This window comes from Portunus trituberculatus, chromosome 21 (genome assembly GCF_017591435.1).
Source record: "Portunus trituberculatus isolate SZX2019 chromosome 21, ASM1759143v1, whole genome shotgun sequence".
NCBI lineage: Eukaryota > Metazoa > Arthropoda > Malacostraca > Decapoda > Portunidae > Portunus > Portunus trituberculatus.
In genome coordinates, this window is record NC_059275.1 from 308,665 (window position 1) to 336,068 (window position 27,404).

At 39.7% G+C, this 27,404-nt stretch overlaps 1 protein-coding gene across 3 annotated transcripts in view; it reads right to left on the minus strand.

Moving 5' to 3' along the window:
* LOC123506837 (lysosomal alpha-glucosidase-like) overlaps positions 1-27,404 on the minus strand; it is a 48,295-nt gene that overhangs the window by 19,598 nt on the left and 1,293 nt on the right. For all 3 annotated transcript variants that reach the window (XM_045259180.1, XM_045259183.1, XM_045259182.1), the window contains exons 2-14: positions 10,578-10,716; positions 9,952-10,398; positions 9,026-9,283; positions 8,217-8,368; positions 7,940-8,114; positions 7,525-7,615; positions 6,296-6,464; positions 6,009-6,078; positions 5,711-5,815; positions 5,340-5,477; positions 4,622-4,738; positions 3,288-3,490; positions 2,830-2,963 (exon numbers count right to left, since the gene is read on the minus strand). In XM_045259180.1, coding sequence (XP_045115115.1) covers positions 2,830-2,963; positions 3,288-3,490; positions 4,622-4,738; positions 5,340-5,477; positions 5,711-5,815; positions 6,009-6,078; positions 6,296-6,464; positions 7,525-7,615; positions 7,940-8,114; positions 8,217-8,368; positions 9,026-9,283; positions 9,952-10,398; positions 10,578-10,691 — 2,173 coding nt within the window. In that variant the 5' untranslated portion in view covers positions 10,692-10,716. The remainder of the gene's footprint in view (positions 1-2,829; positions 2,964-3,287; positions 3,491-4,621; positions 4,739-5,339; positions 5,478-5,710; positions 5,816-6,008; positions 6,079-6,295; positions 6,465-7,524; positions 7,616-7,939; positions 8,115-8,216; positions 8,369-9,025; positions 9,284-9,951; positions 10,399-10,577; positions 10,717-27,404) is intronic.

A 27,404-nucleotide genomic window follows, 5' to 3' on the forward strand; every position in this document is an offset into this window, starting at 1 on the left:
ATAAGGTGTCTACAATGTAGCTCCTCAGCAGGACGAAGAATGTCCTTATTTGCCTTGGCCAGTGCCAACAAAAATTCCAGAACATCCTGTTCTGTGCTAGAAGCACCAGCCCATGCAGCCAATACCTGATCTGTCCAAGAGGCAATGTCAGCCATGGAACCACACACTTTCTCCGCTGGGTTGCCTACCGGCCGTAGACCCCCCAACTCCTTATTAACCAGAGGAGGAGCCAGAGAGGCCCCCTCAGGTAGATAAAAAGACCTGGCCTGGCCATACCAGTCCCTAGACAACTGAAAATTTGCAGAGCAAGGTTTAAGCTCCTTCAAGGACCTGCATTGGGTTTCCTCACGGACAGCTTGAGCCATAAGCGACCTTGGGAGAGAAAAAGAGGGGCAAAACTGAGCCCTGCGCCCTTTCTATCCCCGTAAGGTGGGACAAGAAAGGACCCTCAGGAGCAGGCAGATGAAGATAGGCTCTCACCTGGCCTATGAGGTGCAAAAAAGGGGAAACACCTTCTTGATTGGGAGGCACGTCCTCCTCATCATCCTCATAAGACTCGACTGTGGAAAGAGGATGGCCAACTGGCATGGAAGCCGAAAGACTTTGGCCCACCCCACTGCCACCAGGCATAGCAGATGGTCGGCCAGCCTCAACAGAATCCTCCTAAAAATGTGGAAAACTGTCTGGCACCGACTTATCAGGGTTCATATGGTTCACACCACTGCGAGGAAGGGGATGGCTGCCAGGCATGGGAGCCGAGGGGCACACACCAATCCCTACACAAGGCATATGAGTCTGGTTGCCCAGCATGGGAGCCTTGTGGCTGACACCAACACTCACATCCTGGGAAGGAAGAAGTCCATCAGACATAATAGCACCAAGCTCCACCCCCAAAGTACGTGGAATGGTCTCAATTATGCCTAATCCACGTGAGGCCATGATGAGCTAGCCGCCAGGCATGGGAGCCATATGGCAGACACCAGCCTCAACATCCTGGAAAGGAGTCTGGCTGCCAGGCATGGGAGCTATATGGCAGATGCTGACCTCCATTTCTTGGGTAGTGGGGCAGCCACCAGATATGGTAGACCGATGGCTGTCGCCAACCCCACCCCTGTAAACACTGCCAAAGGTACCAGGAGCACCGGGCATTTCCTCAACCTGAACTGCAGATAAAACCACGGGAGGGGATATGAGGCTGGCTGCCAGGCATGGGAGCCATATGGCAGATGCCACCATCAATATCCTGGATAGGAGTCTGGCTGCCAGGCATGGGAGCTGTATGGCAAATACTGACCTCCATATCCCGGTTAGTGGGGCAGCCGCTGGGCATGGTGGACTGATGGCTGTCGCCAGCCCCACCCCCGTAAACAGTGCGAAAAGTACCAAGGGCACCGTGCACTGCCTTACCAGTGCCAGGAACAGCGGCATGGCAGCCACCTGTTATTGGCTCTGCAGTGGATACTGGTACCATCTCAACCTCGCAACCGACAGCACCAGCTGGTTCCACTTGCCCTGGCCTCTGCATAGCCCCATTCGTACCCAGCTGGGAATTGTCTACCTGTGAAGCCAGAGACTGAAAACCAGAGAAAGGGGAACCCTGGGAAGAGGAGAGAAAGAGGAAAAGCCGGCCCAATGTCTCCTCCATCTTACACATGCGTTTATGCAGCTGCTGTGACAAAGAGGCCACAGTGGTACAGTGGAATCGAGTGTGCTTTGGGGTCTCCAAGTGCACGGGTTCGAATCCTGTCCAAGGTCTGAGTGAAGGTTGGGCTTCCTCACTCGGGGCAACGGTTTCCTAGCGGGTGGGCTTTGAGATAGGAGGTACCCCAAAAAAGTATCCCCTTTAGCCCAGAAATTCCCGTGAAAAGCCCATATGGTAAAAAAAAAAAAAAAAAAAAAAAAAAAAAAAAAGAGGAAGACTTATGCTTACCAGAATAAGAAGGCTTCCTCCTCTCAGTATGATCTCAGTATGATCTTGCAGCAATCACAACAGGAAGCAAGGATACAAAACACCTCCCTACATGAGACACTCCCCATGAGGGTCCACCGTAAGTGATGGGAGGGAACGAGAACACTTCACACACTTACATGGCATAATAACACACTTCCAATCTCCCTCTAGATGATAGACAAACCAAGGAGCGATGAAAGGTAAACCCAACTGCTGTTGGAGAAAAAAAAAAAAAAAAAAAAAAAAAAAGAGCCAGTGAAAGAGATGAACTGAAGACTACATGTAAGCCCTGTGACAGCAAAGAGGTGAATGAGGGAATCGGACTGATGGCTGATACCTGGGATTAGAAAATGAGCAGGGTGTCTTCTCAAAGAAAATGAGAAAGGGCACCTTGAGTATTTTTTTTTTTTTTTGTTTCTTTCCTTGAGCTGTCAGACATGATGTAAGTTTGCTGTGGGAATGGGGGTTTAAGCAATAATTATGGGTAGTAGTAAGTGTAATAACAAAAATAAAAATTTTGAAACAAAGTTATTGGAACAACAGCAATGGATATTGAAAAAATAATTTCATAATTCCTGAAAAAGATTGCATATTAAGAGCTGTAGAGCATAGCTATTGATAATTTCATATAAAAATTAAGGAAAGTTACAATAATAACTGTAGAAATAACAAATAAGTTAAAATCATTCACATTAATTTTCAGTAACTACTACAAGTACACTTAATGAAGGATGCACATGAATGTATCAACATAGACATCTTGCCACAGCCCACAGGTCCATATCTGTGAGTGATGCCAACACAGACAGATACTAATTCCTTTATCCTTCTCCATTGTTTTCCCATCTTTACATTGCTTCATCCCTTTCCCAGCTGACCTGCAATGGACTGCCACATGTTGAACCAGTCAGACCACACGTCGCCTGTCCAGTGGCCCCCATACACTCCTTGCCCAGGGAAAGTGGAGCGGGAGATGACAAATGGCCGCTTGGCCCTCACAAGTTGAAGAGCTCTGTGGATTGATGGAGATTTGGATACATGGATGGACAATGAATACTAAATAGATGACAACTACATTGGTAGGTTTTAATGTATAATTAATGATACTTGATACAATTTAATCAACAACTGTTTCAAGACAATTCTCAAATTCTGGATGATCCTTTTGACTGGACTTTGGGAATATCACCTTCAGTGTCCCTTGTTTTTTAATCTTTTGTTGCCCTTGAGTAGAGTAGTTTCTTACTTAAATATTAAAAAAACTAAAAAATGTTACATAGGTAACAGACAACCAGATAGATAAACAATAACACAAGGATGGACATAATGAACTCACATGTTGGTGGAAATTGCCTCAGTGAGACCAAAGAGGTTATGGACATTGTAGTGGTTACCCACATGATGTTGTGCAGACATGCACAATGTGTGGTAGTACAGAGATCCTCCCTCAACAGCTGGCAGGAAAGGAGGGTGTTCTAAGTTGTTGTGGAGGCAGCCTTTGGAACTACCAGACCAGAAGTTTGAAGGTTCATTCATGTCCTGGGTATGAGATACAAGGAGTGAAGGGAATGGGAAAACAATAATAAGAAAAAAGATTATGCAGAGGAAGGAAGAGGGAAAACAATAATAGAAAACGAAAGAAAAATAAAACAGACAAAATATATAAAAGGAAAAGAAATAAAACTGATAAGAATATTATCACAGTGGGGCTAATTTTAGGGCATAGTGAGAATATTTTGGAATCACAATTGAAAAATAATAAATAAGAAGGAAAAAAGACTAGAGAAAAATGTACTGCAATCACAACATTCCCTCAGCAAAACATAAGCTACTATAATCTGTTCTAGGTGTGACAGATTCCAGAATTTCCATGAGTGTGGCGTTGCAATTTCGACCACCAATTATCAGATAAAAATTGTCTCTTTACCTGCCTATCTGCAAGTCTCCTCTCTCTCTCTCTCTCTCTCTCTCTCTCTCTCTCTCTCTCTCTCTCATAATATACTATATATAATTTATATTCTATTTATTTAGTATTTATTTACTATTCAATTTTTACTTTTTGCCCACACCACCTACATGAGGTAAAAATTGGGGTTGTAGTTTCCATCTTGTTTGGTAGCCAGAGAAAGTGAGGTGAGAGCCGTGACACTTGACCTGACTCAAACCAGGTGAGGGAACCAAGGGGGCACACTAACCACTACCACCACATTGTAGCAACATTGAAAAAAAAACCTCTGCCACATGTCAGAATTTCTATAAATTGTTGTTACAATCCTAAACATCAACACTCATTGTACTATGTGGCTTCCTTTACTATATACAGTATACATAAAATATACCTGTTAAATAGCACATACATAGGAAATAAGAGAGAGAGAGACATATATATGAAGATTGATTTGGCAGTATGGCTAGAGGTGAACGACATGACCTGCCCCACCATGAATGGACTTCATAGATGGAAGACTATACTACTACTACTACTACTACTACTACTACTACTACTACTACTACTACTACTACTGACACTATCAATAACTACAATATTAAAGTCCCCTCTTAAAAGGAGCAAAATATGTAATCTAAGTAATTACAAGTATCACTCAACAACAACAAGGTTACTACTACCACCACCACCACCACTACTAAAAAAACTATATCAATAATCACAATCCATGCTCCATCATAGGGTAGAGTGTTGTGGAAGCGCTCCATCTGCCTGCTCCAGTAATAAGTGCCCAGTGGATGGGTGAAGTCCGGCCAGGCAGTGGAGACAGGATTCCACACCTTTGGGAAGAAAGACAGGAAGGCTACACACTCTTACAATAGAACCAGTGCCAAGTGGAAGTTCTCAGGTACTCATGTTTTGATAGACATGACACAAATGCAAAACATGAGAATGGTACAATCTTTATTGAATATTACAACAGAATCATTTCAAATTCCACAACTTTAGGAAAAAGACAAGGAAGTCATATCATAACAGAATCAATGTCATATGGAAACCTGTGTTGCTACTAATGTTCTGACAGATAAACACAAGGCTTTCTACTTCCTCTCAGCACTTGTCTCTCCACTTCCCTAACATTTTTCTCAATCTTTCATCTATTTTACTAGTAAGCTCTGGAACTCCATGCCTGCTTCTGCATTTTTCCTATCTATCACAAATTCTTTTGTAGGGGAAGTTTCAAGAAACTTTTCTTGATTTTTTATAGTCTTTTGAATATTCCATGGGGATAGGCATCTTCAATGGGCCTTTTTCACAGCATTTTTTTTTTTTTGTGTTGCCCAAGGCCAGTCTCTGTCTTATATAAGACACAAATACAAAGGATGAGGATAATGTAATCTTGATTGAATATTAAAGGAAAGATATCACACATGCTCTCACCTTGCCAATGAAGGGCTGGTTGGTGTGGTTGCGAACAAACACTCCTAAGTGCAAGCCTTCGTCCCAAGGAGGGTAAGTGCCTGGAGTCTCAGAGGCACTCACACCAGGGTCAAATATTGGAACGTAGTGCATGCCAGCCTGTGGAAGGAGAATGACCAATCTTTTTTGTAGTATATCTCACAATATATCATTTCAGAATATGATATACCACCAAGGACAAATATAAAGAGAATTCAGGTCAACTAAAAGGATCACAATAATATTGTAACCTTTACAAGTTTGAGAGATCTTGAAAAGAAATCAGACCTGAAGCTTAAGCATATTCTCTCTCTCTCTCTCTCTCTCTCTCTCTCTCTCTCTCTCTCTCTCACCTTATGTATATCTTGCACTAGTTGTGGCAGGTTCTTGTATGTGTCTGAACTGATAGTAAAGTCATTGTGGTCCTTCATGTAGTCAATGTCATTCCACTGTGTATCCTGAAGTTATACAAAAATCACAAGTTAAATCACACTTTCAGAACATATTGTAGTCCCTGCTGCTATATATTCAAACCCTGCTCTTATCTAAATAACACACCATCAACTTATAATCTCACCTTTCTATGATATTAACTGCAATACAAAAAGTCACGCAAAGTATGATTGAGTATGGCTTTTCTCTCTCACTTACAAAGGGTATCCCAGCATCACGTGTCCGCTGCCAGACCTCCCTAGTTCTGTTGGTGGAGCCATAGCCAAACCTGCAAGCAGATCCCACAAATCAAGTCTTGAAAAGGTTGAATTAAACAAGAAATGAAAGTTAAAACAACATATCACAGGATTCTTTTTTTGTTTTTTTTGCACTAGCTTTTAAAAATAAAGATTCCTCAAATTAATGCACTCAATTATTAGGTGTGTTATAATAAAAAGGGAGGAGTGTGGTGTAAAACCATGTGGAAGCAAAACTCAATATGTTACCTGCACTGATGATATCCCAGGGACCAGTAGGGTGGTAGAAATGGCCTGCCCACCACCTCAGTGTACTGCCTCACCACATCACTAGGTGTTGGTCCCAGGAACACATACAAGTCCAGTACACCACCTATCACCCTGTATGTAAGAGCTGGAAGAGGCTGCAGCACTATGTCTGTAAAGGGATGCACATCACTCAGTAATCAACTTGTTAATTCAGTAATCAGTACTCACTTAGTTTAGCAAATCAGACAGTGATGAGTCATCAGGGAGCTTGAGAAGATTAGATAATTCATGGAAGAGGACGACAGATGGAAATAAGTAGATTAACTTTCATGCAGGGGCAGTCATCTAAAGACCTGACAGCTTCTTGCAGCTTCCCTTACTTTCTTATATTCTTACAATTTCAAATGTATCAAGTGGTATAAGGGTTATAAGAAAAGGGACATGAGCGAAGTTCTTAAGATCAGTAGCAGGGAAAGAACCAAAAATAATAGGTTTAAGCTTGAGAAATTCTGGCTTAGGAGAAAAATGGGAAGAAAATGGTTTTCAAACAGACTGGTTGAGTGGAATGAACTCAGTGGTCATGTTGTTAGTGTTGAGTCAATAGGGAGCTTTAAAAGAAGATTAAATAAATTTATGGATGGGGATGTTAGACACAATATGACAGCTTTGCTTATACAAGGGCTGCCCCATGTAGGCCTAACAGCCTCTTGCAGGTTCCTCTTTTCTTATGTTCTTATGTAATTGCAATCTCTACTTTTTGAGGAATTGCTAAAGACCACAATTTTTTATATAATGTGGTGATGACTAAGGGTTGTTTGTCTCTAGGCACAATAAAATGGTATGGTGTAACTCAAAGCATCATTCTAACATACTTTTATACTTTTTATTTTCATTCAGTATGTAAAATTGTAAAAATGTGGCAGCAACTCGTGTATGTTTTTTTTTTTTGTTAGCAGATGAAGGATTAATTAAAATGGATGGATGGTATGACAATATCTGAAAGAAGTAACACCATTAAGTCTGTCTGCTCTAGTCTTTCTAAATGTAATCTGATGATGGTTTCTCACAACTATTTCAAAAGTGTAGGAGCTGGTATCTCTCTCTCTCTCTCTCTCTCTCTCTCTCTCTCTCTCTCTCTCTCTTTCTTAGCATATAGTTCTTCTTCCTTCCCAAAGGACTGTATTCTTATCTCATCTTCTCTTCTCTCCTGTTTTCTCTCCTTTACTCACCCATAGCATTGGAGTTGAGAAGGAAGACACCGTGAGCTTCCCCTGACGGCTCCATGGCGAGATAGAATGGGTGGCTACCATACAAATTTTTCTGCAGTAACAGAGGACACTTATTAATGTGTCAATGTACTAAATATGAATCATGCTTGTGTTTTTTTCTTTTCTTGTATACTTTTCATTATAAATTTAGACTCATGGGTGTTCTGAATCTATTTCAATATTTTTAACATGTACTAAAAGGACTCACAGAAGTTTGCTCAGCATTTCACTACCTATAGTCCATTTTAAAGAAAGTTTTTTGAAGAAAGTTTTTCCTAATCAAGCTACAGTACAATGTAATTCTTTCCCTTTAGCCATTTCCCTAGAGCAAGTGGTAGGTAAGAATATCATACAATACAACACAATATAAACATACCCCAGGCTCTGGTATCTGGTCGAGATTCCAGAGCACACGGCGAGTCCAAAATGTGTCAAGGAGCAAGCCATCCAGGTGCTCTCCAAGACCATAGATGAAGTGTGAGGGAAGGATGGTGGACAACTGGAGGAACTGATCTGAGTATGTGAGGGGTGCTGCTGCCTCTGTGCTGAACCTTTGAGAACCCAGAGAGAGCAATAGGTGAGGATGTCAGGTAAAGATATTATTGAGGTAAAAGTAAGCATGTGAGCTGTGTTCCTATTGATTGAATACTCACAGTGGTTGATCAGTGGAATCCCTTGACACAGTAAAGGTCCCATCATTCAGCCGGGCTTTAAATTTATACAAGGTCTGGGTAGCAGAACTCTTGTTTACAACTGGGACTATAGGCAGAGGCGTTTCCCAGCGAGCCTGAGATGAGTCGGTGATCTGCAGAAAGGAGAGACAAGGTAGAAGGCATTTTGATTCTTTGATCTTATACTTTAAGTGCTACATAGACCAAAATGTATTGTTTTATTGTACCACATTTGTACATTCTTGCTTAAAAGCAGAATGAATATTGCATAGTCACTGCACCTTCTCTGCTGTTGAAGAATCATGGTCTTGCTGGCCCATACACTACACTTTATACACTATTAGTCTTCAGGTATTCAGTATATAGCTTTGTTTTTTATGTGTGAGCAATATACAAAGTATGCATTTCTAGATCTATAAATGAGTTATCAAAGACAGGTGGGATGTGGCTGGGCTCTCAAGTATGTGCTACTAATACAACCACTCCTTGTAGAAGATGGATGTTTTAGTTCTTTAGAGAGAAAGGATTGTATCCTTTATCATTCTTAGCACTTACCATGCCATGCTTTAACTTTGTTATCTACTGAGTTTTTAATTCTTATCCTAAAGATTCTAACTACTACCACCTCTATGTAACACACCACCTGCCTTCAACTCACAACTATTCACCATGAAACACTCCACCTGCCCAGCAATACTCACAACTACTCACCATGTAACACTCCACCTGTCCATCAACACACAACTACTCACCATGTAACACTCCACTTGCCATCAACACTCATAACTAACCTTAATCCTAATCCGGGAATCAGTCTCCATCCTCACTTCAAAATACAATGTACCCACATCACCAGAATATCCACTTGGGGAATTTCTGGACATATACCCTTGGTAGCCCATATCTGATGGCGTGAGGTTGGTGAAGTGGTAGCCATGGTAATCCTTGGGATAGTAACAGAAAGGAATATTCAAGGGCACATCTTGGGAGAAGCCATGAGTAGGCTGGTGGATTCTTGGTGCTGGGAAAGGTTTCTCACGCTTTGGTACCTATGAAGACAGAAACACTGATGATAATGAGTTAAACTGTGGGAAGATTACTGTTCAATTTTCAAAACATTAAAGAAACTGAAAAAACAAAGGCTGGGAAAGGAGGAAATCTGTAAAAAACACACACATACAACAAAGCAGTCTTAGAAATGTGAAGGAGTGCTGTTGCAAAAGCTGCCAATGCATCATCTGATGTGATGTGTTGGGGTTTTAAACCTTAATTTTCACACACATACCACATAGTATAGTAACACAGTGGTCAGCAAACTTGGCTCACAATTGAGAAGCCCTAAGTTTGAGATCCGGGCAGATTGGTGAACCTCTTATGTGCAGCCCCTGTTCACCAGCAACAGGTAGAAAGAGGATGTAAGTCAAGGAATTGTAACCTTGTTGTCCCGCTGCATGGCACATGTAATTGGTCTCAAAGATTGGATGCTATAAGCTCTGAGCTCTTTCCATACAGGAAAGGCTGGATGGAAAACCACCTGATGACTGTGCATGAAAAAGACACATGTACATATGTGTAAGCCTTCAATCTCTCTTGTATGAAAAATATATTAAATATAGGAGGAATAAAAAAAGAAAATTATATCAATTCATAACTAAATAAGACAAAAAGAGTTATGGGAACTACAATTAGTATGTAAATAAAATTAATATATACATACTTCCAATACCTCCTTCCAGCAACAGCCTCTTGCCACACAATCCTCCTGGTTTGGCAATGCACTGGGCAGGCAGTCAAAGCGCTCGCTGAGTGGCACATCCTCACACTGACCTGAAGGCAGCTTGGTAGAGGTGAAGGAGGGCTTCACTGGTGCCTGGGTCTGCTTCTCAACTGGGGCATCAAGTGAGTAGAAAAGGCAGTCAATGCCACATTCTATCTCCTTCTTGCCCATGTTCTTCACCCAGTCCCTGTATGCATGGAGTCTGTGGGTATCTGTCTCTGAGTAGGTGGGCACATTCTGGTTGAGGCTTGGAGGTGGAAGGGAGTGTCGCCCCAACAAGTTTCTTTCCCGACAATATGGAGCAATAATGAGAATGATGATGATGGTAGTTGTCAGCCAGAGTCCAAAGAGTATCATTAGGCCAGTCACCACACACTGCAGGTGTCTCTGTGGAATAAAATAAGTATATGGTGCATGTGACATATTAAAAGGCTAAAAACAAGCCTGTCATGCATTCCAACAACGAAAAAATATAAATATAAAAAGACAAACAAACACACTGCCTGAATAAGAAACCAGCCACTGTGATCATTATTACATTACAATATTACATAAGTATGTTTTACCTTTTTCTTCTCCTGGTAAGTGGCTCCTTTACTCGCAAGGAGGGTTGCTGCTGCTGCCGCTGCCTCCCCATCACCCTTGGCAGTCTGAGACAGCTTACTAGAGATCTGCACCATTCTAAACACTTGTCACTGTTTCATCCTGCAAAATCATTGCCATTATCATGAGAAAAGCATAAGTAACCAGTGACAGACACCATTCTGCTGATATGTTAATTTGTTTTTACACTTACCCTGCACAAAAGGTATGAGTAATCTTCATATGAGATGCTGGGACCCATCTAAGCCTGGGTCTTGATGCAAGTGTCCTTAGTGGTCAGTGTGTGGTTGACAGGGGTGGGTGTATTTGTGTGAATGACTACTACTTCTTATAAAGCCCTTCCTAATGATATGTTTACTCTTGAGATAAATGAATCTTTTAAACTACATTTACATAGGAATTTGGTGCCTCTTCTGAATGAGTATGCTCACGTATCATTGCATTCTACAAAACCTGCACAAGGCACACAACTCAGTTCAATCTTATGACCTTCCTACTACTACATTCACAAGGAACTGCTGTGCCTGTAGGTTTGTGTTGCCTTCTATTTTTTTCTCTTAGGCCCTTAGGGCCCAGTTAAATTTTACCTTTTTTTAGGATACAGGGGAGAGCAAACCAAGGGAGAGAGTGATTGTAGTCTCTTTATGGTAGGATGGCATGGCTGAACAATCCAATGACTGCTGTTGTACATAGGGAAGACTATATCATATTGCTACCTATGCCAGTGTCTAGACTGCCAACCACACACTCCTGTAACTGATCTAACCCTGGGTTTACTGGTAAATGCCTGTCACCACCTGACTTACCCACTCTAGTGTGATGAATGATGGGAAAGTAAAAAGTAAGAAAATGATTAATATTAATAATGACTATCAATCTGTATACAAGCTATGATCCTCTAAAAGCAGGCAGCTCATATAAAATGTACCACACATAATAAAAAGACAAATAAACAAGACAAGCAAATAATAAATCATAATGAGTATCAATTTATAGACCACAAGCTAAAAATTTCTAAAGGGAGGCAGCCTAGAAAAAATGTGCCACATCAAAATGAAAATCACAAATAGATAATTAAAACAGCAGTAAATAATAAGTTACCATAATGACTGCCTATTATTACAGAGGTAAAGAAGTGGCTGTGTGTGTATTTACCTAGTTGTATTGTACAGGGTTCGAGCGGGACTCATAGTGTCCTGTCTCTGTATCTCCATTTATCTGATTTTTCTTTAAAGTCATGCACACTATGTGCTGTAACAACTTCATTATCCAATGCATTCCATTTTTCTGCCGTTCTGTGTGGAAAACTGTATTTTCCAATATCCTTTACACATTGCCTCATCCTGATCTTCTATTCATGTCCTCTTGTCCTTCCATCTTCTTCTGTCAACAGCACCAGGTCTTCTTTGTCTATCTTTTCAATATTATTTATTATCTTATACATTGTTATTAGGTCCCCCCACATTCTCTTCTATCTTGTAAGGTTGGCAGTCCCATTTCCTTCAGTCATTCTTCATATGTGAGGTCCTTTAATTCTGGCACCATCCTTGTAGCAATCCTATGTATCCTTTCCAATTTTCTTATATCCTTTTTAGACCTCAGAGACCATACCACTGCTGCATATTCCAACCTTGAGCATATCATGTTTGTAATGATTTTTTTTCATCATATCTTTATCCATGTAACTAATGAAATGCCACTCATATATTAGTCAACATTTTATAACATGATAGTCCAAATATCTTGCTTATGTGTTTATCAGGGCTCAGATTTTCTTGTATGATCATTCCAAGATCTTTTTCCTCTTTAGTCTTCATTATTTGCTCCTCTCCCATCAAATAGTTCCATACCAGTCTTCTCTTACTCTTTCCTAGTTCCATTATGTGACATTTCCTGGCATTAAACTCCAATTTCCACTTCCTACTCCACTCATTGATCTTGTTTAAATCTTCCTGCAACAGCAGACAGTCCTCTCTGGTTTTGATAACTCTTAGCAGCTTTGCATCATCAGTGAATAAATTTGTATAACTGTTTATCCCAATGTGAATGTTGTTTACATAAACCTGAAACATAATAGATGCTAACACTGACCCTTGTAGCACTCTGCTAGTTACTTTACTCCAAGATGAGTATGTATCTCTGATTACAGTTCCCATTTCCCTATCCTTCAATTAATCTCTTGTCCATCCGAGCAATGTTCCTCGCAGTCCTCCTATGTTCTCTAGTTTCCAAAGAAGTCTTCTGTGCGGGACTTTATCAAAAGCCATTTTAATATCCAGGTATACTATGTCTACTCATCCATCTCTGTTTTCAAATCCTGCAATAACTCTCAAGTAGAAGCTTAATAAGTTTGATACATATGACCACCCTGTCCTGAACCCAAATTGTCTGTTCGATATGACTTGCTACTCTTCTAGAAATTTAACCCATTTTTCTTTGATAATCATTTCACATAACTTCCCCAAGACACTTGTAAGTGACACTGGTCTGTAGTTTAGTGGTTCAGTTGCCTTTTCTCCTTTGAATACCAGTATTACATTGGCTCTCTTCCATTCTAGTGGCACTTTCCCTTCATTTATTTAACTTGTAATTATTTCCCAAATTGGATCCAGTAGTTGCTCTTTACTTTCTTTTAACACCCATCCTGATACATCATCTGGCCCCATTGCTTATCTGACTTCCAACTTATCCAATAATCTTCCAATATCCTCTTTGTGCACTGTGATCTCCTGTAATCCTTGGCAATCCAATTTCCTATTAAGTTCTGTGAAACCATCTTTTGCAGTGAATACTGTTTTGAAGCTCTCATTCATTATTTCACATATTTCCTTCTCTGTTTGGAATGTCTTCCCTTCTTTAATTATTTTTTCAATTGTTTCCTTATTCTTTGTTTTGCCATTTATAAACTTGTAGAAAAGTTTGGGTTCATCTTTGCTTTTATCCACTACATCTTTCGTAAAATTTCTTTCTTCTTCTCTCCTTACTCTAATATATTCATTTCTAGTATCTTTGTACTGCCGTCTGTTATAGTCATTTCCCTGCTTATAGCATTGTACCAAGCATGTATTTTTTTCTGAACTCTATAAGCAGGAACAAACTTTTTTACTCCTTCATTATATTTCTGTAAGAATATATCATATTTCCCTTGTACAGTCTTTCTGTACATAACATTACTCCACTCAATATCAGCAAAATAAATCCTCAATTTTTCAGAATCTGCTCTTGCATAATTCAATCTCTCTTCTTTATAGTCCTCTCTGTAACTTATCTCATCTTCCTCCTGAATTTGCATCTCTAATGTCACATGACATTAGGTATTGTATGATTGGAGGGGGCTCTGGTTCCTTTGTGAAAACTAGGTCAAGCAACGATGGTTCTTCCCCCATGTACCTTGTTGACTCCTCCACCCACTGGTCCATTGCATTAACCATAGTCAACTTAACACTTTCTCACTCCACTGCCCAGCATTATCCATTACTTCCATCTCTCTCCAGTTTATTTTTTTACAGTTAAAGTCTCCACGTAAAAGTATTCTTGTATCTCTTCTTATCATGTTATCAAGGCACTTTATAACCTCTCTTTGCATATCTTTATGTTCTTCTGTTCCCCATGTATTTGATTTTGGTGGAACATATGTAAGTGTAATTTTTCTTTTCTTCAAATCTTCTGTTTTGATTGTTACACCCATTATTTCCACTTTGTCCTCACCATATTGTACATCCTCCGCACATATATTATCAGAAACCATTATTGGCACTCCTCCTCCCCCTTTATCCTTCATGTCCCTCCTCCAGGTATTATATCCCTCCTCTTTAAAGTTGACATGGATCTCTTTTTTCAGTTTTCTTTCAACAATGCACATTACATCCAACTTTTTCTCTTTCAAATAATCCCGAGCTTCCAATATGCTTGATAACAACCCATCTATGTTAGTGTGTGTGTGTGTGTGTATTTACCTAATTGTATTTACCTAATTGTAACATACGGGAAAAGAGCTATGCTCGTGTTGTCCCGTCTCCATATCTATTAATGTCCAGCTTTTTTTTTAAATCATGAATATTCCTTGCGTTGACCACTTCCACGTCTAAACTATTCCATGCTTCCACCCTTCTATGAGGGAAGCTATATTTTTTCACATCTCTCCTATAAGTGGCCATTTTAGTTTTTCCCATGCCCTCTCGACATTCTTTCATTCCACATACACAGATCTTCCCTATCCATTTTTCCATGCCAATCATCACTCTGTATATTGCTATCAGGTCTCCCTTTCTCTTCTGTTTTCCAGGGTCGGAAGTTGCATTCTTTTCAGTCTGTCTTCATAAGTCAAATCTCTTAAGTCAGGCACCATTTTGTTGCAGCCCTCTGTACTTTCTCTAGTTTCCTTATGTGTTTCTTTAAGTTCGAGCCCACTGTATTGTTGCATATTCAAGCCTCGGTCTTATCATTGCAGTAATTATTTTCTTCATCATTTCTTCATCTAAATATACGAACGCCACTCTTATGTTCCTCAATAAGTTCAATACTTCTCCAATTATTTTGTTTATATGTCTCTCTGGCGATAGGTCATTGGTAATTGTCACCCCAAGGTCTTTTTCTTCATGACTGGTTTTATGTCTTCATTTCCTATCTTGTACATACTCCTGATTCTTCTTTCACTCTTGCCAAACTCTATTTTCTTGCATTTTGTCGTGTTGAACTCCATTTGCCATGTACAGCTCCATTTCCATATTCTGTCCAAGTCTTCCTGGAGTAGTTCGCAATCTTTGTCACATCTCACTTTTCTTAACAATTTTGCATCGTCTGCAAATAGGCTCACATAACTGGACACCCCATCCACCATGTCATTTATGTAGACCGAAACATTACTGGTGCCAACACTGATCCCTGTGGAACTCCACTCTCCACCAAGCCCCATTCTGATGGTCTGTCCTTAATTATTGTTCTCATTTCTCTTCCTACCAAAAGTCTTCCATCCATTTTAGTAAACTGCCATGCACTCCTCCTACCATTTCAAGTTTCCAGATCAGTCTCCGGTGTGGTACCTTATCAAAGGCCTTTTTTAAATCCAGATATATTCCATCAGCCCAACCATCTCTTTCCTGTATTACATCTATCACCCTCGAATAGTAACATATCAGGTTTGTCGTGCATGAACGCCCTTTTCTAAAACCAAATTGACACTCACAAAGTATGTCATTTTTCTCCAAGAAGTCTGTCCATCTATTCTTCACCACCCTCTCACACATCTTAGCTACCACACTTGTAAGTGACACTGGTCTATAGTTCAATGGGTCTCTCTTGTTACCTGATTTATAGATTGGGACAATGTTAGCTCTTTTCCAGTCTTGGGGCACTACACCTTCCCTTAATGAGGCATCAATTACTTCACAAACTTTTTCTGCCAGTTGCTCCTGCATTCTCTTAAAATCCATCCTGATACCCCATCAGGTCCCACAGCTTTTCTCATTTCTAAACTCCCCATCATATTCTTGATCTCCTCCACAGTTACTTGAAACTCCTTCATAATCCCTTTCTGTTCCATTACCAGTGGTTTGTCAAAAGCAGTCTCCTTTGTGAATACCTTCCGAAAGCATCCATTCATAGCCTCTGCCATTTCCTGGGATCTTCACTGCATACTCCATTTACTTCTAAACTTTCAATACTTTCTCTATTTTTGATGTTGTTGTTCACATGTCTGTAAAAAGCCTTGGTTGGTCTTTACATTTATCAATTATATCCTTTTCTTGTTTCTTTCTTTCTTCTCTTCTAATCAACACATATTCATTTCTTGCTCTTTTGTAACTTTCCCACTGCTTAATCCGTCTTTTCCTTCTCCACCTCTTCCATGCATCCTCTTTTCTTGTTCTAGCCTTTTCACATCTATCGTTAAACCAGTCCTGCTTTCCAACTTCTCTATGTTGTCTTATTGGTACAAATTTTTCTCACCTTCTTTGTATATTTTTATAAATTCCTTCCACTTTTCATTTGCTCCTTAGCACTCTTGAATTTCATCCAATTTGTCTCTTGAAAGAATTTCTTTAGGTTTCCAAAATCTGTCTTGGCATAATTCCATCTTCCCACTTTATATTCTTCATTTCTTCTAGATTTCTCTTCATCTATCACCTTGAACTCCAAAACTGCATGATCACTCTTTGCTAAAGGGCACTCCACCCTCATCTCCTCAATGACCATTGGCTCTGTACTAAAGACCAAGTCCAGTCTTGACGATGCTCCCTCTCCTCCAAACCTAGTATCTTCTTTGACCCACTGAGTTAACACATTTTCCATTGCCAGTGTCAATAGTGTATTTCCCATGTTGTCTCTGATCCTTCCATTGACCAGTCCTCCCAACACACCTCTTTACAATTAAAATCTCCCATCATTATAGTTCGTTCACAGCCACCCAACATTTCTTCCAGACATGTTCCTGTATCACTTATCATTTCTTCATATTCCTGTACTGACCATGCATTTGTCTTAGGTGGTACGTACACCACTATGTAGTGCCTCTTTTTCCTTCATTAGTTTCTGCTCTGATCTTTAGCACTTCTGCCTTTCCCATACCTTCTTTCACTTGATCCACCTTTATATCTTTTTAACCAGCAACATCACTCCTCCTCCCATCTTACCTACTCTATTTCTTTTCCAAACATTATATTTCCTTCTCCAACCATCATCAGGTCTTCTCCTCTCTCAGTTTTGTTTCAGTAAGACCCACAATATCTGGGTTCTTGTCCTCAAGTAATCGTTGAGTTCTAAAATCCCGATATCACTCCATTTATGTTGGAATACATTACATTCCGCTCATACGTAAGTTTCTTTAGTCCTTTCTTGCTGTACTTTTCTGGGTTATGAACCACTTCCTCAGTCTCATATCCAAGATTCTCCAGAAAACTCTTTCTTCTCCTCTTCTGTCCTCTCTTCATTTTTTTTCAAAGCCTCCTTTCTCAACTCATTTAACATTTCTCTTCCTTTTCACCGAGATCTCTTCTCAACCAAATCTTCCTTGTTGTTTCCTGCTGGGCTAGCCTCCATGACTTCTCCACCAATTCATCTACATCCTTTTGTGACTTAAGTTTGATTCTTATTGGCCTCATACCTTCTCTTGTGAACTTTCCAATTCTATGGAAGTCCTCTATTTCTTGTACTAGGTCTTTTCCCTCCTCCTGCACCACATTAATGATATTATTTATCACCTTTTTTATGTTTTTCTCTCTCTCCATTTTACTCGGTGTCTTATCCTCCTCCACACCAAATATCACCACACATCTCTTTTTGTCTACAGTTTCCTCACCAATGTCTCATTTGATTTAATAACCTTCACCACTTTCTCAGCAATCTTCTCTTCTATGATCTGTTGATCTATAATTTCAGCAAGGCCCAAAGTTTTCTCCCAGACTCTTTGATTTCCTTTTCCAGACTTGCAACTTTGTAATTTACCTCCTTTCTTTCCACTTCCTGACTTTTTTTCCATTCAGCCTGCTTCTCCATCACTTTTCCTATAGATTCTCCACATTTTTCGCAATTCACTTTAATTAGCTTAACTTCCTCTTTCAGTGCTTCATTTTCCTTCTTCATATCGGCACACTCCTTCATTACATTGTCATAACTCGTTTCCAGGCCCCCATACTTTTCAAACAGTTTTTCAATTTTACCTTCCAACTCCAGAATTTTCTTCACATAAGCGCTCTTCTCCATTATTCCTTGAAATCCTGTGAAGTCTGATTCATCTTTCGAGTTCACGGCCGCCATGTTGCGCAGATGTAAACAAACCAGCTGATGGCTCAAATGCAGGCTATAGTTTATATTTACCTTCCCTGGACATTATTTTGCTAATCAACAGTTTACATGACTATATGGAGACGGGACAAACATTACCAGCTCCTTTCCCACCTTGGTTACTCTTAGGCAATGGTACCTGTAGAATTAGAGATGATTGCTCTGGAGCTCAGCGACCACATCCGCCATCGACGATGTGTGTGTGTGTGTGTGTGTGTATTTACCTAGTTGGAGTTTTACAGGGCCTGGGCTTTATGCTCGTGTGGTCCCGTCTCCATATCTACACTTATCCAATTTTTCTTTAAAACTATGTACACTCTTTGCTGACACCACTTCCTCACTCAAACTGTTCCAAGTCTCAACACATCTTTATGGAAACTAAATTTTTAACATCTCTCAGACATCGTCCTTCCTTAGTTTCTTACTATGCGATCTTGTGCTTCTAAAGTCATATTCTTCTCTCAGGATCAGTTTCTCATTATCCACTTCATCCATTCCGTTAATCAATTTATAAACTTGTATCAGATCCCTCTCTCTTCTCTGCTCCAAGGTTGGTAGATCCATTGCCTTTAGTCTCTCCTCATATGCCATCCCTTTAAATTCTGGAACCATTCTTGTAGCCATTTTTGTAGTCTCTCTATTTTCTTATGTGTTTCTTTTTATGAGTCCACACAACTCCTGCATATTCCAATCTAGGTCTTATTTTAGTACTTATCAATTTCTTCATCATTTCTTGTCCATATAGTGAAATGCTACTCCAATATTTCTTAGCAAATTATACGTCTCTCTGAAAATTCTATCAATATGGCTTACCGGTTGATTATTTTCTTCCATTGTCACTCCCAAGTCCTTTTCCTTTTTTACTTTTTCTAGTTCTACTCCATCTCCCATCTTATAGATTCCCACTGGTCGTCTTTCACTTTTTCCCATTTCCATGACATGGCTTTTGTCCACATTGAATTCCATCTCCCATTTTTTGCTCCATTTCCAGATCTTGTTTAAGTCCTCCTGTAGTATTTCACAATGACTCTGCACAGTTTCGCATCATCCGCAAACAGATTTATGTAGCTGTTCACTCCCTCTGGCATGTCATTTATATATACGAGAAAAAGTATTGGTGCCAATACTGACCCCTGTGGCACTCCGCTGTCTACTGTTCTCCACTTGGACTTCATATCTTTAACTATCGTCCTTATTTCTCTCCCCCTTAAGTAATTCTTCATCCATCTCAATGTGCTTCCTTTTAAGCCACCCTTCTCCTCTAACTTCCATAGTAATCTTTCATGTGGCACTTTATCAAAAGCCTTTTTTAGATCTAAATAAATACAGTCAACCCATCCCTCTCTCTCTTGTACTCTATCAACTATTCTAGAGTAGAAACTCAATAAATTTGTCACACATGACCAACCTTTTCTAAAACCAAATTGGCTATTTGATAATATTTTGTTGTCTTCAAGAAACTCAATCCATTGCTTCTTTATTACTTTTTCACACATCTTGCATATTACACTAGTTAGTGATACCAGTCTGTAATTTAAAGGTTCTTCCTTCCTTCTGCTCTTATATATGGGAACCACCTCAGCTCTTTTCCACTCCACTGGCACTGTTCCATTTTCTATTGAGCATTTTATGATGTTGTATATTGGACTTGCTAGTTCTTCCCTACATTCTTTCAGTATTCTGCCTGAGACTTCATCTGGTCCCATTGCCTTTTCCTCATCCAATTCCGTCATCAACTTTTTTATTTCAAGCTTGGTTACTTTAATCTCTTTCATATAGACAGTCTCTCTATTACCCTGTGGTCTTTCAAATTTGGATTCCTTAGTAAAGACCTCCTGAAATTTACTATTTAACAGTTCTGCCATACTTTTTGGGTCTTCTACCATTCCGTTTTCTCCTTTTAACCTTTCTATTGTTTCTTTTTGTCTTATTTTTCCATTTATGAATCTGTAGAACAATTTTGGTTGTTCCTTACATTTTTCGACAATGTCCTTTTCATAGTTCCTTTCTTCTTCCTTTCTCACCTTAGCATATTCATTTTTTGTTGTTTTGAAGTTTTCCTTATTTTCTGGATTTCTGTTTCTTCACCTTTTCCATGCTCCATCTCGTTTCTCCTTTGCCCTAGCACATCTTGCATTAAACCAATCTTTCTTTCCTTCTTCTTTAGGTCTATATTTCAACATATTCCTGACCCCAGTTTTGTATATTTCCAAAAATAAGTTATATTTCTCTTGAACCGTTAATGAGTTTTCCATCTCCTCCCAGTTTACGTTTTTAAAATAGTTCTTGAGATTCTCAACATCAGCCTTTCTGTAATTTAATCAGTCTCCTTTGTATGATTCATCTCTATCTTCCTTTCCTTCTTCTATATCCATCTCTAATATTACATGGTCACTCTTTCCCAATGGGCACTTGTATCTTATATCATCGTTAATTGGTATATCCCTTGTAAAACTAGGTCTAATCTTGCCGCTCATCGTTTCCTCTGAATCTTGTGTTTTCCTTTACTCTTTGTGTTTTTTGTGTGTGTGTGTGTGTGTGTGTTTGTGTGTGTGTGTGTGTGTTTTTGTGTGTATTTAATAATTGTATTTACCTAATTGTAACATACGGAAAAGAGCTATGCTCGTGTTGTCCCGTCTCCATATCTATTAATGTCCAGCTTTTTCTTAAAATCATGAATATTCCTTGCTTGACCACTTCCACGTCTAAACTATTCCATGCTTCCACCCTTCTATGAGGAAGCTATATTTTTCACATCTCTCCTATAAGTGGCCATTTTTAGTTTTTTCCCATGCCCTCTCGACATTCTTTCATTCCACATACACAGATCTTCCCTATCCATTTTTTCCATGCCAATCATCACTCTGTATATTGCTATCAGGTCTCCCCTTTCTCTTCTGTTTTCCAGGGTTGGAAGTTGCATTCTTTTCAGTCTGTCTTCATAAGTCAAATCTCTTAAGTCAGGCACCATTTTGTTTTTTAGCCCTCTGTACTTTCTCTAGTTTCCTTATGTGTTTCTTTAAGTTCAGCCCACTTATTGTTGCATATTCAAGCCTCGGTCTTATCATTGCAGTAATTATTTTCTTCATCATTTCTTCATCTAAATATCTGACGCCACTCTTATGTTCCTCAATAAGTTCAATACTTCTCCAATTATTTTGTTTATATGTCTCTGGCGATAGGTCATTGGTAATTGTCACCCATTTTCTTGTTCATGTGTGTGTGTGTGTGTGTGTGTGTGTGTGTATTTACCTAATTGTATTTACCTAATTGTAACATACGGAAAAGAGCTATGCTCGTGTTGTCCCGTCTCCATATCTATTAATGTCCAGCTTTTTCTTAAAATCATGAATATTCCTTGCGTTGACCACTTCCACGTCTAAACTATTCCATGCTTCCACCCTTCTATGAGGGAAGCTATATTTTTCACATCTCTCCTATAAGTGGCCATTTTAGTTTTTCCCATGCCCTCTCGACATTCTTCCATTCCACATACACAGATCTTCCCTATCCATTTTTCCATGCCAATCATCACTCTGTATATTGCTATCAGGTCTCCCTTTCTCTTCTGTTTTCCAGGGTTGGAAGTTGCATTCTTTTCAGTCTGTCTTCATAAGTCAAATCTCTTAAGTCAGGCACCATTTTGTTGCAGCCCTCTGTACTTTCTCTAGTTTCCTTATGTGTTTCTTTAAGTTCGAGCCCACTGTATTGTTGCATATTCAAGCCTCGGTCTTATCATTGCAGTAATTATTTTCTTCATCATTTCTTCATCTAGATATACGAACGCCACTCTTATGTTCCTCAATAAGTTCAATACTTCTCCAATTATTTTGTTTATATGTCTCTCTGGCGATAGGTCATTGGTAATTGTCACCCCAAGGTCTTTTTCTTCATGACTGGTTTTATGTCTTCATTTCCTATCTTGTACATACTCCTGATTCTTCTTTCACTCTTGCCAAACTCTATTTTCTTGCATTTTGTCGTGTTGAACTCCATTTGCCATGTACAGCTCCATTTCCATATTCTGTCCAAGTCTTCCTGGAGTAGTTCGCAATCTTTGTCACATCTCACTTTTCTTAACAATTTTGCATCGTCTGCAAATAGGCTCACATAACTGGACACCCCATCCACCATGTCATTTATGTAGACTGCGAACATTACTGGTGCCAACACTGATCCCTGTGGAACTCCACTCTCCACCAATCCCCATTCTGATGGTCTGTCCTTAATTATTGTTCTCATTTCTCTTCCTACCAAAAGTCTTCCATCCATTTTAGTAAACTGCCATGCACTCCTCCTACCATTTCAAGTTTCCAGATCAGTCTCTGGTGTGGTACCTTATCAAAGGCCTTTTTTAAATCCAGATATATTCCATCAGCCCAACCATCTCTTTCCTGTATTACATCTATCACCCTCGAATAGTAACATATCAGGTTTGTCGTGCATGAACGCCCTTTCTAAAACCAAATTGACACTCACAAAGTATGTCATTTTTCTCCAAGAAGTCTGTCCATCTAGTCTTCACCACCCTCTCACACATCTTAGCTACCACACTTGTAAGTGACACTGGTCTATAGTTCAATGGGTCTCTCTTGTTACCTGATTTATAGATTGGGACAATGTTAGCTCTTTTCCAGTCTTGGGGCACTACACCTTCCCTTAATGAGGCATCAATTACTTCACAAACTTTTTCTGCCAATTGCTCCCTGCATTCTCTTAAAATCCATCCTGATACCCCATCAGGTCCCACAGCTTTTCTCACTTCTAAACTCCCCATCATGTTCTTGATCTCCTCCACAGTTACTTGAAACTCCTTCATAATCCCTTTCTGTTCCATTACCAGTGGTTTGTCAAAAGCAGTCTCCTTTGTGAATACCTTCCGAAAGCATCCATTCATAGCCTCTGCCATTTCCTGGGATCTTCACTGCATACTCCATTTACTTCTAAACTTTCAATACTTTCTCTATTTTTGATGTTGTTGTTCACATGTCTGTAAAAAGCCTTGGTTGGTCTTTACATTTATCAATTATATCCTTTTCTTGTTTCTTTCTTTCTTCTCTTCTAATCAACACATATTCATTTCTTGCTCTTTTGTAACTTTCCCACTGCTTAATCCGTCTTTTCCTTCTCCACCTCTTCCATGCATCCTCTTTTCTTGTTCTAGCCTTTTCACATCTATCGTTAAACCAGTCCTGCTTTCCAACTTCTCTATGTTGTCTTATTGGTACAAATTTTTCTCACCTTCTTTGTATATTTTTATAAATTCCTTCCACTTTTCATTTGCTCCTTAGCACTCTTGAATTTCATCCAATTTGTCTCTTGAAAGAATTTCTTTAGGTTTCCAAAATCTGTCTTGGCATAATTCCATCTTCCCACTTTATATTCTTCATTTCTTCTAGATTTCTCTTCGTCTATCACCTTGAACTCCAAAACTGCATGATCACTCTTTGCTAAAGGGCACTCCACCCTCATCTCCTCAATGACCATTGGCTCTGTACTAAAGACCAAGTCCAGTCTTGACGATGCTCCTCTCCTCCAAACCTAGTATCTTCTTTGACCCACTGAGTTAACACATTTTCCATTGCCAGTGTCAATAGTGTATTTCCCCATGTTGTCTCTGATCCTTCCATTGACCAGTCCTCCCAACACACCTCTTTACAATTAAAATCTCCCATCATTATAGTTCGTTCACAGCCACCCAACATTTCTTCCAGACATGTTCCTGTATCACTTATCATTTCTTCATATTCCTGTACTGACCATGCATTTGTCTTAGGTGGTACGTACACCACTATGTAGTGCCTCTTTTTCCTTCATTAGTTTCTGCTCTGATCTTTAGCACTTCTGCCTTTCCCATACCTTTTTCACTTGATCCACCTTTATATCTTTTTAACCAGCAACATCACTCCTCCTCCCATCTTACCTACTCTATTTCTTTTCCAAACGTTATATTTCCTTCTCCAACCTTCATCAGGTCTTCTCCTCTCTCAGTTTTGTTTCAGTAAGACCCACAATATCTGGGTTCTTGTCCCTCAAGTAATCGTTGAGTTCTAAAATCCCGATATCACTCCATTTATGTTGGAATACATTACATTTCGCTCATATGTAAGTTTCTTTAGTCCTTTCTTGCTGTACTTTTCTGGGTTATGAACCACTTCCTCAGTCTCATATCCAAGATTCTCCAGAAAACTCTTTCTTCTCTCTTCTGTCCTCTCTTCATTTTTTCAAAGCCTCCTTTCTCAACTCATTTAACATTTCTCTTTCCTTTTCACCGAGATCTCTTCTCAACCAAATCTTCCTTGTTGTTTCCTGCTGGGCTAGCCTCCATGACTTCTCCACCAATTCATCTACATCCTTTTGTGACTTAAGTTTGATTCTTATTGGCCTCATACCTTCTCTTGTGAACTTTCCAATTCTATGGAAGTCCTCTATTTCTTGTACTAGGTCTTTTCCTCCTCTTGCACCACATTAATGATATTATTTATCACCTTTTTATGTTTTTCTCTCTCCATTTTACTCGGTGTCTTATCCTCCTCCACACCAAATATCACCACACATCTCTTTTTGTCTACAGTTTCCCTCACCAATGTCTCATTTGACTTAATAACCTTCACCACTTTCTCAGCTATCTTCTCTTCTATGATCTGTTGATCTATAATTTCAGCAAGGCCCAAAGTTTTCTCCCTGACTCTTTGATTTCCTTTTCCAGACTTGCAACTTTGTAATTTACCTCCTTTCTTTCCACTTCCTGACTTTTTTTCCATTCAGCCTGCTTCTCCATCACTTTTCCTAGAGATTCTCCACATTTTCGCAATTCACTTTAATTAGCTTAACTTCCTCTTTCAGTGCTGCATTTTCCTTCTTCATATCGGCACAGTCTCTCTTTACATTGTCATAACTCGTTTCCAGGCCCTCATACTTTTCAAACAGTTTTTCAATTTTACCTTCTAACTCCAGAATTTTCTTCACATAAGCGCTCTTCTCCATTATTCCTTGAAACCCTGTGAAGTCTGATTCCTCTTTCGAGTTCACGGCCGCCATGTTGCGCAGACGTAAACAAACCAGCTGATGGCTCAAACGCAGGCTACAGTTTATATTTACCTTCACTGGACATTATTTTGCTAATCAACAGTTAACATGACTATATGGAGACGGGACAAACATTACCAGCTCCTTTCCCACCTTGGTTACTCTTAGGTAACTGTAGAATTATAGATGATTGCTCTGGAGCTCAGCGACCACCTCCGCCATCGACGATGTCCCGTGTGTGTGTGTGTGTGTGTGTGTGTGTGTGTGTGTGTGTGTGTGTGTGTGTGTGTGTGTGTGTATTTACCTAATTGTAACATACGGGAAAAGAGCTATGCTCGTGTTGTCCCGTCTCCATATCTATTAATGTCCAGCTTTTTCTTAAAATCATGAATATTCCTTGCGTTGACCACTTCCACGTCTAAACTATTCCATGCTTCCACCCTTCTATGAGGGAAGCTATATTTTTTCACATCTCTCCTATAAGTGGCCATTTTAGTTTTTTCCCATGCCCTCTCGACATTCTTTCATTCCACATACACAGATCTTCCCTATCCATTTTTCCATGCCAATCATCACTCTGTATATTGCTATCAGGTCTCCCTTTCTCTTCTGTTTTCCAGGGTCGGAAGTTGCATTCTTTTCAGTCTGTCTTCATAAGTCAAATCTCTTAAGTCAGGCACCATTTTGTTGCAGCCCTCTGTACTTTCTCTAGTTTCCTTATGTGTTTCTTTAAGTTCGAGCCCACTGTATTGTTGCATATTCAAGCCTCGGTCTTATCATTGCAGTAATTATTTTCTTCATCATTTCTTCATCTAAATATACGAACGCCACTCTTATGTTCCTCAATAAGTTCAATACTTCTCCAATTATTTTGTTTATATGTCTCTCTGGCGATAGGTCATTGGTAATTGTCACCCCAAGGTCTTTTTCTTCATGACTGGTTTTATGTCTTCATTTCCTATCTTGTACATACTCCTGATTCTTCTTTCACTCTTGCCAAACTCTATTTTCTTGCATTTTGTCGTGTTGAACTCCATTTGCCATGTACAGCTCCATTTCCATATTCTGTCCAAGTCTTCCTGGAGTAGTTCGCAATCTTTGTCACATCTCACTTTTCTTAACAATTTTGCATCGTCTGCAAATAGGCTCACATAACTGGACACCCCATCCACCATGTCATTTATGTAGACCGCGAACATTACTGGTGCCAACACTGATCCCTGTGGAACTCCACTCTCCACCAAGCCCCATTCTGATGGTCTGTCCTTAATTATTGTTCTCATTTCTCTTCCTACCAAAAAGTCTTCCATCCATTTTAGTAAACTGCCATGCACTCCTCCTACCATTTCAAGTTTCCAGATCAGTCTCCGGTGTGGTGTGTGTGTGTGTGTGTAGTGTTAGTCTTAGTGTTGAGGGTGTCACCTATGGAGAACCTATTGGTTGGAGAGTGGCACCCATACACCCTTGAGAATAGGCCTCATGTACTTATTGGCTGCTGTGTCTGCCAGAGATCAAGCAATGATGATCTGATGTGTCAAAAAGCCCTGAAGGAAGCCAGGAGCCAGTCTCTTGCCATGTCAAGCTCTAAGCAGTTTCTGTGTGGAGATGTGAGCCATGTCTTCATATTCGCTTCATGTGTGTGTTGAGACTTGCAATGGTGTGAGGTTTGCTATGCCCACATCTAACCTTGTACATTCTGTGTGCTCTGCAAGTGCTTGCTGAGCTGGTGATTCTGGTGTGGGATGTGGTGCCAAAGTGACAAGTGAGTTATGAGATAACTTGTCCTATTCTCTGGTGATGAAATATGTGTGTGTGTTGTACATGTTAGTTTATGCATGTTCTTCCTCCCTTACACTTTATTACCATGTCAAACCCTTTGAGTTGTTTCCACTTGCCTCTGCATAAGTTACCAGCTATTTGGGTAAAAGAGTGAAGGGCCCTATACACACTCAGGCAGCCTGTCCAGCTCCTGAGCAAAACAG